This window comes from Enoplosus armatus, chromosome 13, assembly GCF_043641665.1.
Source record: "Enoplosus armatus isolate fEnoArm2 chromosome 13, fEnoArm2.hap1, whole genome shotgun sequence".
Classification (NCBI taxonomy): Eukaryota; Metazoa; Chordata; class Actinopteri; order Centrarchiformes; family Enoplosidae; genus Enoplosus; species Enoplosus armatus.
In genome coordinates this window covers 22,816,249-22,830,874 of record NC_092192.1, presented here as the reverse complement: position 1 = coordinate 22,830,874, position 14,626 = coordinate 22,816,249, and the positions used below count along the sequence as shown (strand labels likewise).

Sequence of the window (14,626 nt, the reverse complement as noted above, 5' to 3'; positions counted from 1 at the left end):
GGAGGATCTGTTACTCTGTTTTGCATACAACTGTAAAAATACAGTAAAATTCAACAATCACGTTGCATTTTTTTTTTTTTCCTTTTTTGTCATTTACTTAAAAAAAGCTTAATGGTATTGTACAGATATTGAACAGGACGTGACACAATAATAATAATCTGAATGTACACTTCAATATTGGGCAATAAACAGTCAACTATCAACAGTTACATGTATTTTTTTTCGTTTTTCCCTTTTCACATACAAAAAAAGGTTTGGGGAGACACAAACTCAGTAGTTCTACCGTCATCAAATTAGTGCATGATTCAAATTTTTTCCCTTCGTCGGATTGATGCCCCTCTCTCTTGGCGAGCCAACAGAGAACAGGCTCCGATGCGAAGCCAGAAAGAAACGGAAAGAAAAACTAAGGGGGAACCACTGGCGCTCTTGGATTTCCATTCTTCTTCTAGGACTAATAGTCTGTTCTTGCTGTTCAATGCTGAGAGAAGCTCGGAGGTTGTCACATTTCACATCAGAACCTCACCAGGCGGAGCAAGGTTACAGTCAGCAGGAGGCATACGGAGCAACGGGGCAACACGGCGGCCCCATTCACATCGTGCATCGCCCCGGGACCTGCGGGAGAATAACACAAACCTTAGCTAAGGGTTAGCACGTCTCACGGTTCATGTCAGTGCTGGAACTGTGATTCGGTGGCATTCAAATGTTCACGTAGCTTATTTTCTCAGCCAAATAGGAGCTTTGCGTCAAAGCAATGCAATTGCCATGGAAACAAGTGAATAATAGAAATGGAAAAGTGAACCAATGAATGTGATACAGTAGGTGACCTTTGTATCAGGTTTGATACAGCGCAGCTGCGAGCATGCAAAGAAGCAGCCACCAAGAATAGTCCATTTGGAAAATAAATGACAGTACTTTAAACATAATTAACACTCTCATTCACAACAGTGAGCCCTTTTCTCAGCATTCTTATTCTTACCGTAAAGAATTATGCTGGCATTAGTGATTCCCATGGTGTTCACGGCAACACAAGTGTAGTTTCCGTAGTCTTCTTCCGAGACGTTGAAAAAGACGAGCATGGACTGTTTACCTTGATTCTCTATCTTAACCCCATTTAGTCCGTTCAAGAGCCTGTAAGAAAGGGGGGGGGGGGGGCAGCCTTCAATGCATCTGCTGCTGAGCAGTAAAGAAAAGAAACTAACAGCGCTTTTCTTGGATTCTTTGAGAGGCCATGTGTCTGTTTGCTTTTTTTTTTTTTGTCAAATCTCAAGCACATGTATTTAAAATGTATTTCTGCATGAAATTAGAAATGCATTTACACCTGCGGGCTGTGAAAAGCATTTTTCACACAGCTCGCCGCCTTATTCGAGTATCTGTACACGCATTTGCGCACTTCATCCTTCAGCGCACAGCAACCTTCCTTCTGTTTCACTCATTGCACTTCCTATTCCTCTGCTACTGTTTCATTGCCTTCATCTCGTGTTTGCAGACGCCAGTCATTTATTTCATCTGCGTCCTCCGTCCCTTTTTTTGTTCTGATTTTGTCTTTTGGGGACTGACGAGCAGTGCTGCCTGTCACCGTCAGGGACCATTTAACAGTGCAACATAGCCTGTGTTTACATCAGTTTACCAGCTTTGGGGCTGCTCATAAACATCTGTCCAGTCTCCAGCCTTCATTTGGAAAAGACTGCATTATACTATAATATCCTCTAAACCTCCGAGCCCTGCACCCCTCTGACAATAAACCAATTACAGTGTAAAAATAATGATAATAGTTGCCTTTGGTGTCCATGCCTGTTTTGTAAATGATTTGACTGAAGATTCCTTTTAAATGAAATTTATGAATTTCCATAATGTGATTAAAACAGGGCATATTAGAGAGAAGAAAAATGCAGGGCACGAAGGATTATCTCATTACATCAAAAGCACAATCTGTTTTAAACAAGGGTATGTGTAAAAAGCCATCACTTATCAACAAAGATGATGCAGTCTGGCTTATTTCAAATACAGTAAGTCCGCACCCTACAGCACAATAGGTGTCTTTGCGTGTCTGTAATGCTGACTTCAAACAATTCCAAGCCTGTAGACATCGCAACGCTCAGAAGAGAAACTTGCCTGCGGTCTTCTTTGTACCACTCAAAATCTGCCCTCGGGACAGCAGAGGCTTCGCATTGCAGGACTCCTTTTTGTCCAACTGGAGTACCCGTACTCCTCGCTTTAGAAATGAAGGGAGGATCTGTAAAACAAAGTGAAATGAGTTTTTGAAATGCCGTCATGTGGAAGGCAAAACCACTTTGCTCTGTATTTTGGGCTGCGTCATGCTCCTGTTTCTTTCAATGTGAATTGACACCATGATGAACAAGCAGCAGCCCCGAGAACAGACCGGGAGGGAGTTTGTCACATGATTTGGGATGGCATCCAATTGAATCTTCACTCCACCCTGGCAAACTGTACATCTTCTGAAGACACTAAGCCTCGTGAGTCTATCTGTGTAAACAACGTTAGAATCCCAGTAAAACTGCCACAAAAGTTGCTTCTCTTGTAACAGGAGTGCGTATGAGACAAAACAAATGTTTAAAAAAAAAAACTTCAGTCGGACTATATTTGAGGAAATATCCAAGAATTATTGGCTTTTAACTTGTGTCCCCCATATGTCATGATCATGAGTGTGATAGCTTTGGCCCTTACAGTTGACGGTGACTTGCACTGTCCTGACATCAGGGCTTGAGATGTCATTAGAAGCAATGCATTCATACGCTCCTGACTGCTCTTTGGTGATGCCTGTCAGCTGCAGATGTTCCCCCTCCGTCACAAATTTATGAGTGCCTGTTGAGAGGGAAAGAAACAGAGGAAGAAATGCATTGGTAAATAAGTGACCTGGACTGACCTTGATAGAATTTTGAGTGACACATTGTACCGGTGCAGATATCGAATTGAATTCCAGCAGTCTCTCATATACAAAAAATACACATTGTCAAATCCAGTGTGTTGACCAGACCAGCCGTCACTCTGGAGTGGTTTGTTTAGCCTGCGTGTGCTTAACAGTACAAGAATTATTCGTCCCACAGGTTTTGCTTTGGGTCTGTTTTGGCTCTGGCGATTGCAATGTCGGTTGATAGGTCAGCAGCTATCTGATGGATTGCCACAGAATTTTGGTACAGTTTGTAAGTCTGTAAAGCAGGCTTTCCGTTAAAGATCTGTAGCCTGTAAGCCCAAAGAGTAATTACTCCTACAGAGTTACAGAAGACATTATACAATTGTTTTAGAGTAGTAATCCACATGACTAGTAAACTGATTTTGACAAAGACTGAGCCTTTATCCTATGCAGATATTAAATGGTACTGTCGTGCTGGTGCGTCCTTTTTAAATGGCGAACCAGCAGACGAATCTAAAGTATCAGAGTAGAAACGACGATGCACCATTTGTTAATAAAGTAATGGGTTTGCAGGAACCAGTGGAAGCACTGTTGGACACCTCTAATTTTCATATATGATGATATGTAAACTTAACAGACGAGGACAACCTTGTGAGTGTCCTTGTCAAAGATCTTCATTTCAAAAGAAATTCAAATCAACAGAAAAACAGCAGCAGTCTGTCGCTGAATTTGGGATTTACTCTGTTTCCAAATGTCTCCAGAGGGCAGACAGCTCAGGGCATGCACTCATTACACAAAGAAAATAAACTAATTGCATCGAAACAAGCCCACTTGAGTAACACCACAAATTACCCCTGACACCAGCAATGTTAAAAGCGTGTTCTGGTGACAGAGAGACCTTAAGCTATTGCTGCGTGGGTGGGAAAATGGATAGGAGCACTAATCCCAATCAGTAGAAATGTCAATCCAGCAATATCTCCACATTAGCATAATATCATTATATTTGCTAAATCCTCAGCTGCAGACACTGTTGCAGCTGGCTGGGGATTCACTGAAAAGGTTGTGGGCTTGGGATAATCAGCTTGTTGCACATAACTAGGAGAACTGCTAGTGCAGGTAATTGCACATTTTCATCATGGATAACTATATTAGGCAGAATGTGGGTGACAAAATGCCGTTGAGCTACTAGCTGGTACTGTGTGACTGATTTTAATGATGGCCAAGGATGGACGGAAGTTTACTGTCGAATTATGAAATAATTTGCTTGTTGGCTTTGTCGTACACTGGGTTATCACTTTCTCGATACATGCGTATATATTGCAAGCTTGTTTCTTAGAGCATACCATGCCTCAAATAACCAACAATTAAAAGGCAAATTCTGCTTGCCATGCAAATCGAAGTTCATGGCATAATAACTGCCTAACTATTCGGTGGGTTCGACATCTCTCCACGTCGATGCTGAACTGATTCAGGCAAACATGAATTACTTGATTCAAACTAGCACATTTTATTCGAACTCTCTCAAATTAGTGGCATTTCAAAATCTGTCCTGCCCAAAACCAACAGATGGTTCAAGAAAAGCAATATGATACTACACATCAATATTGTTCAAATTTCAGATTGGGTCACCAAAAAAAACAACAACAAAAAAAAAACAAATTTTGGTTTAAAATGTTTATCTCAATTTCCTCATCCAAGTGCTTGCTTTTGTGATTAAATAATTCTCTCTCTCTTTTTTTCACATTTAAAACTTTCAAAACTGAGTCTGCTGCCAGCCTGAAACTAGTTTTTGAAGGCAAGTACTGTGTGTGTGTGTGGGTGTTTATTAACGTTCGTCTCATTCCCACTCAACCCACTGCTGAGACTAGAGGTGTGTGTGCGCGCGAGCGGGCTCTCATCATGACACCGTTAACCGTAACGTGCCAGCGTTCAAACAACAATTTGAGAACAGTGCAGAAGTGAACAGAATACAATCAATACACTATCGACTCCTGTAGGATCATTACACAGCCCGGTGGAGAACACACAGCAGAGGTGACAAAATGTGGAAGATTACAAAAAAAGTATAAGATAATGACCAGGCATGGTTACAATCTAAGTATTATAATATAAATGTCAATCTAAATTACCCAGATGAACAAATATAAAGACGTCATAATCATCACGCATTACTCTGGATGAATGAATATAAAAACAATCACCATCACCATCAACACCCACATCAGTGGTCTGCAGCGATGGCCATAATTCCAGCACAACATCAGCGTCAGCATAGCATGACTGGGTGACTAATAAGAGAGCCATTAAAGTACCGGGTGGCAGCCGGCACAAATGAGCATCTAAAAAGCACTCGGCGGAGCACCTCAGCAGTATTAGCCATTAGCTTAAGGAGCTCTGCTGCCCAGACACCACTCTTTGCAGCTTTTGCCGAAAGATTACTGCAGTCCAATTACAAGCGTTACAGTAGAAAAGACCAAAGATCTCAGGAAACGACAACAGCTGCCGGTCCTCTGGAACAGGTTGTAATAAAAAAAAAAAATCCATTAAAACCAAAAAAAAAAAAAAAGGGGCAATTTGGCACCGATTTGAATTTCACAGAAGAAATAAAGGCTTATAATTTTAGATATCGATGGGCTTTGCTAAAGTGTACCCTTCAGTAGACGAGAAAAAAGTTTGCGGTCCACGTTTGGCTTCTCAGCTAGTAACAATGGAACTGTACCTGAGCCACATTTTAGAACCAGGGGCTAGTTTCACCAAATTTGCAACATGCAAACATATGCAGTCATTTGCGCATTCGGTCGCTACAACCGTTTGCGATCTGCAAAAGGCCTTTGTAAAACAGGCCCCAAGGACTGTAAACAAATGCTCCAACAAATGCAAGACCTGGCCTTTGTGTGTGGAGTCCGTTTGTTCCTCCTGTTTTCTCCAGGCGATCTGGTTCCCTCCAACAAGCCAAAGACATGTAGATTAGCTTAACTGCCTATCAGTGACGCGTCTGCAAATATGTTTAAGCCCTGTGATAGACTGGTGACCTATCCAAGGTGTGGCACACCATGCAGCATGTTGGGTTAATAGATGTGTTCATGTTTCTGTTGGTTTATTTCTTATCTGGCATAACTGCGGGTCATCTTTACTAAGAAAATCGCATGGTATAATATACCGTTGGATTTTGACCAACCTTCAAATGAACTCATGAAATGAAACAAATCTTCGAGTTTAATTGTACTGCTAATGCAAAAGGAGCGTCATGGAAGACACAAAATATTACACAAGCACAGCAGCTCAGCAGGCTGGTTAGAGCCGGTGAAGGTTGTCGATATGACTGGCGTCTCTCGAGAGTACTGAGGTAAATGCACTTGCAACACAATGCGCTACATGCACGCAGGAGGCCTAAATGTCTAATAAAAAGAAAGGAAAAGCGTAATTGCTTAAGTGATTTCACAATGCATTCAACGCCAAGTTCACATGGAAATTTAATGAATACAAATCACACCTCGTCAGTCAGTCGCTCCACCACTTTGGCTCAGACTGAATATCTCAGCCGTTCCTGGATGGATTGCCATAGAATTTGGACATTGATTGTTCTCAGATGATAAATGACTTTTCCTCCAGCGCCATCATAAGGTTGATATTTTTTGGTTTTGAGTGAAATATATTGACAATTATTGGATAGATTGCTGTGAGATTGTCCACAGATATTTCAGGTCCCCAGAGGATCCGTCCCAACTGACTTTGGTGGTTCCCTGACCCTTCACCTAGCCAAAGGCTCAAAATTTGACTTTGGTTTACGACCAAATAACTGCAAAACTAGTGACATTCCCATCAGCTAAATTAAGATACTAAACATCAATGTAAATGTCAAAATACGCGAATGTGTTTGGGGCAGAATGCGTCAAATCTGAAAAAAACGGGTGAAAAAGCCTTGGTAAATCTGGCGCTGCGTATACATTTCAGCAGGCACAACAGACTCTGGAACTGTGGTACTGCCCATGACCTGGGACTGGCGTTATGTATAATTTACAATTTAATAACCCATCAAATCCCACAATAGCACGTTTACATGCGGAGGCCTATCCATTAGGAGGCCACTGGGCAAAGACAGAGACTTTTGGTGGGGGGGTGCAACCTGTAATTACCGTTAACATCCGTGTGATATTGCACTGGCCTCTATTTTCACGCTTGCTTGGGTCTATTGTTGTAGTGGGATGCACGCAAAAGTGTGACTGCAACTGACTGAATTGTCTTTCAAAGAGTTACGAGGCTTAGAAACAAACAAACAGCCAGTGGTTATTTTAGTGAGGAAAATCTTTGCTTAAACAGGTGACAGCGAATTCGTTTTGATAAATGAAAATACGATAAAATGGAATAAAAGTGAAAATGATAAGTCAGTCATTCAGTATTCAGGGAGAGACATGCAGACTATGCTGGTCACCACCAGATTTACAGCATGAATGTGAATGAGTCACTGCAAATTCTGTATCACTGCCGTTAAAGCTTTCACTCAGTGTTCCGTTGGGGAGAGAGGTAAAGCTGGTGAGGAAAACCGCCTCTCCCTGTCCCGCGTTTAATCACGCCATGTAATTGTCAGCATCAATGTGGAAGCAGCAGCATCCTCAAACACAGGAGCAGGCAAATCAACTGATAGTGTCGTTTCTGAATATTTAATTGTCAACCTATTTCAGTAAAAGAAATGGCAGAATGCAGAACGATTGTGTGTGTGTGTGTGGTGGCGGAGAGGGTTGGCCCTTTTCAGAGTGGATGCGGGACTGGCCCGAAAAAAAAGACACTCGAGGACACTTGATGTGAAGCAGTGTGTCTGTGCTGACAGCAGCCAGCAGGTAATTCTAGAGTTTCATGGTTTCGAACCATTTCAGAGCCCTGTGGTCATTCTCTAAGCTGAATTCTGTACCCAGCAGACGGTACTTGAAACGGTCTACGGTCCATTTGATGGTTAGACACTCCAGCTGCCCTGGCGTCTCCCTCAGGACTGGTTTCCTGCTGACACCGGCTACTGGCCTTTTCTCTTCTCCCTCACCTTGCCGTCACGTTCCACCAAATACCTCTGCCTGAGGCTTGAGTCTGGGTGTTGAAGGGCACACTAAAGTTTAGCTGCATCTGCCATCGTCTTTATCTTTTTTTGATGACCTCCTTGGACCACCTTCACTCTCCTTTCACGGCTTCCCCTTGGGATCGAAAACACTGCTACAATATGAAGGCCAGTGTAGCCATATCCTCTGGCACTGTTTGGTCTCAAAGGAGGCAGCTGGGTGCAGGCAATCCTCTTACAGCCCCTTCCTCCTGCACCTGCACTGGAAGCACTTTCCCCAGATTACACACCAGTTATGCTTTTTTTCTTCTTTCTTTCCTAGAATGGCTGTGTTTAGAGCATTTCTCACCCAACATGTAGCGATAAAGCGTAAGAATAGTAATCACAGTCGCAGATGTGACAGTGTCAGGAGAAAAATGCTTTTCCGAGCTCCATTGTACTTACAAATAAAGAAGTTTCAGGCGCTGAAGACCTCTGGTCAGCAACAAAAACTGTTCAAAGCTGTTCAAATAGTCTTTAAAAACCACTCAAAAATAACTTAAATGAAAATCTTTATCTCCAAGGAGATAAACACCCTTTTCTTGTCCACTGACAGGGCCATGTTATTGGCAGCATTGATGTGGAACAGCAGCTTGCGCTAAGATCGAGGACATGATCAGTCCAGGAGGAGGCACCTTTTATTTAAAAGGCAAGACAGATGCTTCATGAAGCCTGTACGTTAGCTGGAAGCCATGTTTGCTCTTGTTTCTGGGGTAGTCTTTCCTCTCCCTTGGTCCTCTTATTAATGCAGATGACTGCATGGAGCGCCGCAACGTGACTAATACAGAGTATGGACGACAGGACTGGGCACAACATCCCTGCACATGTCCCACGAGGATCTAACAATTACCACACTGCTGCGGAGCTGCTATAATGGCACCAGTCCCATGGGGTTGAGTGCATTACTGTTTGTAGCCAGTATTCTGCTGTGTAATTGTTTGATGCAGTTGTCGCAGGTGAATATTTCTGCAAGCCTGCGCTCTTGTGTAAACCAAACTCTAAATCAAACTCACAAAAGTGATACTACCTTTCTTGCCCGACGTGCTTTATTGGGGGCTTAAACACCTTCCCGCTCCATGTGCTTTCCGTAGATTCTGGAAAGAATATTGGATGAGACCTTTGGTAAATGGAAGGACTTGTTAAAATCAACAAGGGCAACGGTTTTACCAGTTGATTAGCTGTGCTTTGGGGAATTCTTAACTGTTTCAGCCCTGTACTCCGTCACGTTAGCCCAGTATCCTCCTAAGAATTCGATCCACGTCAGATGATTCTGCATCTCACGTTTTAAGTCCGAACTCAACATTGGTGCTAATGCAGGAAGTAGTGTGCCCTCTTTGTAGCAAGGCTTTAGACGTTGGGGTGGTGGATTGGTGTGTAGAAAGTCTCACTTTCATGACCTTTGTGATCAGGGGTCAGGTTCACAAAGATAAGAGTTTAACTACGGCTTAGATCCCTCGCACAAAGTGGTCTAGTTCTTGAATATCTTAAAGAGCAACACCCTCTACAAAAGCCTTGTTTTTGGTGACCTCCAGTGTCCAGCATGACTTCTCACCTTGCTGCAGTGACAGACTGTTGGACTCCAGGACCCGGTGACATCACTGTTGGGTGTGGTTACAGGTTCAACACAGCACATTTCTGACCACACCCATCTGTGATGCTGAGCAGCAAAACGCTGTTTTTCAAGTTACTCTTTTAAGTAGTTAAACTAAACTTTTTTTCCAAACAAAAACATGCGGCCGACAGAGTAGCCACATCAAACTGCTCCGCTCCCTTTACTCCAGCAGAAAATGTTTGCCTTGTTGAAGAGTTCAACAGTTATAAGGACATTTTACTTGGAAAACAAAGTGAAAAAATACCAAGAAAAAAACTTTCAATCCCTCAGTCGACAGGTGCATCAAAGTCAGGCTCAGGATAGCTTCTTTGGGCAAATCAACTGCTCTCTTCCCATTGTTCGCTCCACAACATTGTTCTGAGGCAAGTTTTGCATCTCTTTTTTCATTTGGAGCCAACTGGTCAGGCAGGCGTCACTGACTGCTTGTGGCTTTTGGTTCTGAGTTAGCAAGGGAAGAGGGTGGCTAACTTTTTAGGCTTAAAATAAGTCTGTTTATTTTTGTGAACCCCTCTAAATTGCATTAGACTAATCTAAGAGCTAAATTATGACTGACCTAACGCTGTATACCAAAAAAATCTCAAAAATCGCTTTGTGAAACATGAACTCAAGAGTTCCGTGATGGACATGAAGTCAGTGATCGATTGCCTTTTTCCCTACCCTTAAACATACCACAGTTGCCATACCAAAAACAGCTTCTGTTAGGTGTTAATCTAGCGCCTTAATTATTATGACAACAATCTTGATATATTGCTTGAACTGACTGCAATAACATTTCCTTTTTTTGTTCTTTTAACATTGCAATTAATATTAACTGACTATAAACTAATAATAATCCAAATCATTTAGTAATACTAACTAAATGGAATTAAATGTGTCGTGTGTTTTACTAGCAAGACATGGGTTCTTTTATGTAATAATGAAAATTTGACCAAGCTCTTTTATCTCTTTTGGGATTTTCTATTGGTTAATTTACTTTTTCTCACTTTGGGTTGACATGTTGAACAGACTTGTAACAGGAAGGTTCTTTATAGATTTGTGCAAATATAGCACGCTTCACCTAATGTATATACCAATTGTCCTGTATTCTACACACTGCTTCCAAAATTATTTTTCTCCAAACCCCCAACCAATACACGCAATTTGGCAGTATTAAAAAATGAAAAATGACATGTTGTGAGCTCATTATGTATTTATAATAATGAAAAAAAAAAAACCCTGTACTTTCACAAAAGATGTGCTGTCAGAGGGAGTTTCTCTCTTGTGCCCTGCTCTGATTTGTGCCAATCTGTTCTTATTACACCCAAGAGGCTGCCATTTAGAGACAAAACCACGTATACTTATGAAGTAAAATGTCTCAACAGGAAGTGCAATTAAAGTAAATAATGGTTACAAAAGCTCTCTAGTTGTCTTAGAAACCGGTGGCAACCAAAGCTTACACCTGGGACAGGAGGACTGCAATATAATAACAGCTGTCAAACCATCACTGCTAAATGTTCACTCATATGCACAGCTTGGCAATAAAAGGCAGTATTATTTGCTTCACACCCAGCTGATGGAAATGTGCCTAATTCGTTCTATTTGTTGCAACGTTGCTAACATTGGCTTAAAATTTTCTTGATTGTGGAATCCGACAAAGCTACAAAATGATCGCGGTCAGCTCAGATCACCACAATCAGGAGATCACGTAATAATTAGAGGCCTAGTTGTGTGTTTCAAAGGAAATAAAGGCCACAATAGTCTATGAAAACCAAAAACATACTTGTTTTAAACCTCATAACAGACAAGCGTTTTCCGTATTTCATTTTTACATCAAAATTGTAATTGTTTTTCTACTTTGTCACAGTGCTGATGCTTTATGATAAATTTGGACGTTTTGGAAACTTGCCATTGCTCCGAATATGGTTATTAGATAAGTATGTGATGATGAGTATTTGTCTTTCACCAAGACTTTATGCTGCTTTTTCACAGAGCGCGTTTCATAGATGAGTTTGGTAACAAAAGTGACTGCCAGGTGCAGATATGCACAGATTCAGAACGCTCATTTGCATAAGCCATTAAAAGGGGGCATTGACCACTGACAACAAGAAATTGACCTGATGCTATCAGGAAATCAATTCACCCCTGAGGCTGCATCGGTGCCGCTTCCACAATTAAATTAGGCCTGCATGATACTGTCAGGACTTGTTTGTTCTGGGTCGAGGTTGAACTCTGCAAGGCAAAAGGAACGCAGCAGTAACCTGTGGTCCTATCTTTGCTGCTCAACAGGTATTGTCAGTGATAAAAACGTGTCCTGGATTGAGAATCTGATGCATATGCAAAATGATGCACAGCGCGTCTTAATCCACAAAGGAGAAAACCTTAAATGACTTCATAATCAGTTAATTGTCCTAAGGCTCCTTGGGAAGATTTACGCTTAAGAGGAGGGTGAAACACATTCAAATAAAAACCAGATTCTATTATACTGTATTATATGCACATGTATTGTAATGTAATGCACCTTGGCCGAACCTCTTGCAGTATGAGCAGAAGGCAAGACCTTTTTCATTTGACTTTAAAAGAGAGCAGAGTCCTGCAAGTCTGTACACAGCAGCTGTAGTGTGAGTTCAACAAAAGTAGGACATCACATAAAGTAGAGCAGTGTTTAGGTTTTCTCTTGCGTCGTACATAAAATGTCTACATTACTCATACCAACAAAAAGCATTTGACAGCACATTTCCGTGAACCGACTGCTGTTGACCATTGGCCATATTCATTTGAAACACGAAGGGTACACGGACCTAAATGAAAACGTTAGCTACAAAGAGTGGGACTTGTTGATGACAGACTTAGGAAGTCTGGACCTGTCCATGGATGAAATTCCGGCTGTGTATCTTCAACACATTTGCGGCTCTAGTAATGAATGTTTGTGGTTACTGCAGATGTGCAGATGCTAGTTTTCTAACCATACAGCTAGTTTGGTTAGCAAGTTGGTCGCCCTGGAATCCCTATGTCAGTTGGCAGAAATAGCTATCAATGGGGGGTGTTTCCTGTGTTTGCTTCTAGGCGATTCATCTAAAAAAAGTTATAGAGTGCTGCAGCGATGACGTATTCTTGCAGGAAACCTGGAATTTAGCGTCGCCCTGGTTCCCTCGACAAAAAGCCAATGGGATTTCGGATTATTGCAGACAATAAACTCTGTGACAAACAAAAGTTTACGATACTTAAACGCTTGCACTCATTCCTGCAGCACTCTATTTGGAAAGGTTCAGGAGGCTCACACTACTTGCCTCGATATACTTTATTTTGCCTGATTCACGCTATTTCCACAGCCGGTGGCAAGTCATCATCAGACCCACAGGCAGAATGGCCACAATTATAAGAAAAGGACCAAGGTTGAAAAATGACAGAATTTCCCTTTTAATTAGCTTTCACAAACACGGTCAACAAACTTCAACCGACTTGCTCTTCAAAGACATCAGCCTGAGGTTTGTTTAGTCTATTTGATCCTGCTGTCTGAGCCCCAGACTGAGTCTTTGCTCTCTAATCTTTTTCTCAGTCATATCCTGAACGCTACACAATATTACATTACAGATTTACCCCCCCCCCACACACACACACACACACACACACACACTGAGCAACAGCTGGCATCAGAATATTTATATCGGGGTGCATATGTCACATTTAGCAGGCAGCAGCATAATGTGTGCAGACCTTATACATAAACAATACATGAGCACGTCGTTTTAAAACAACGCAATCCCCTTTTGACATCCGTCGTGATTACTAGATTGAAATGTGCAACTGGAGGCATTAACCACACTCTGTACCAGCTTGAGAAGCTCCCACTGGGCAAACTAATAGTCAGCAAAGTTGTCACCTTTCCACCAGAACAATGTGCATCGTAATATATTATGCAGAGGCTGTTTTGTCAGCTAAAAGGTGAAGAAGATGTCGGCCTTCTGTTCCCGCTAGCCATTCAATTCCTGTATGACTTGCGCCATATGCCCTTTAAAGCTCGAGTGGTCGTTTAGCATGCACCCTAAATATTAACCACCACGGCTTCACTCAATTACCATCTGTCTGCGTGGAGAGGGACCGGCTCAGCTTCACCTGACTTTGGAAACAAAAAGTTACGGGATGGATAGCGGAGGCTGTTACTCAGACACCTTTCAATGTCAACAAACGGATTCATGAATGCAAACGACCCTTTTAATCGTCGCGTTCGTTCGACACAGATCACCGGCATATGTAGCAAACTACGTTTTACACCCTGTTTTTCTTCTTAATTAAGCTAATGGCTTTTATATGGATAAATAGTAAAAGGAAAATACATGCAGGCAAACACTAATGAACAATTCATTACAACACTGAATTCAATTAGTGAATCAAAATGCAAAGTGATAATAAGGAACCACAAAAAGTGTCTTTTTCGTAATTGCGAGTTTTACGCTTTTTGGTTTACTTGAAATGGACTTTTGTCTGTTTGGACTAAAAGTCATCAGTCCAGAGTAAAGAGTAACAGATACAGAGCCAGTGGCTTTATCATGACTGTTGTCAAAAAGTCAGATCGTTGCAGATATTGAAAATTGGAATTTAAGAGAGCATTAAAAACACATTTTCAAATCCATACAAAGTGATGAGTCATCGTTCGTCATTTCAAAAACCAAGTGGCACCAACGGTAACAGACGGTTTTGAAATCGCCCAGGACAAACAGCAGGAAACAATAAAACCAACCAACCGCTGTGGGTCGTGTGTGAGATTCTCTTGCTGCACCCCGTGGCACCGGGACCCTTGCCGCAGTGTTTAGATGGATCGCCGTGCTCCTGACCCCAAACTGGTGCTTTTGTTTTAGTCTCTCCGAAAGGTGCCTCTGTGGCCTCGCCCCGCCCCGACGGCACTCAGTGAGTAAAACCGGTGGGGGAGTGTAGCAAGAAATCCGCGGCACTCGACCACAGGGCGCCCCCTCGCTCTCGGCTCCTCCGCTGGTGTGTTTCAGTTTCTCCTCCTCCTGTGTGCTCTCAGCAAAGTAAACAGACCACTGCTGTTCCCCACTGAAACTTCTTCTTCTTCTTC

At 42.1% G+C, this 14,626-nt stretch overlaps 1 protein-coding gene across 2 annotated transcripts in view; it reads right to left on the bottom strand.

Moving 5' to 3' along the window:
* Positions 1-511: 511 nt before the first annotated feature.
* The window catches only part of opcml (opioid binding protein/cell adhesion molecule-like), a 135,169-nt gene continuing 121,054 nt past the window's right edge, over positions 512-14,626 (bottom strand). Inside the window, exons 4-7 of one of the 2 annotated variants that reach the window (XM_070916890.1) lie at positions 2,686-2,823; positions 2,113-2,233; positions 963-1,128; positions 512-613 (exon numbers count right to left, since the gene is read on the bottom strand). In XM_070916890.1, coding sequence (XP_070772991.1) covers positions 512-613; positions 963-1,128; positions 2,113-2,233; positions 2,686-2,823 — 527 coding nt within the window. The remainder of the gene's footprint in view (positions 614-962; positions 1,129-2,112; positions 2,234-2,685; positions 2,824-14,626) is intronic. The other variant, XM_070916891.1, reaches the window with a different exon arrangement.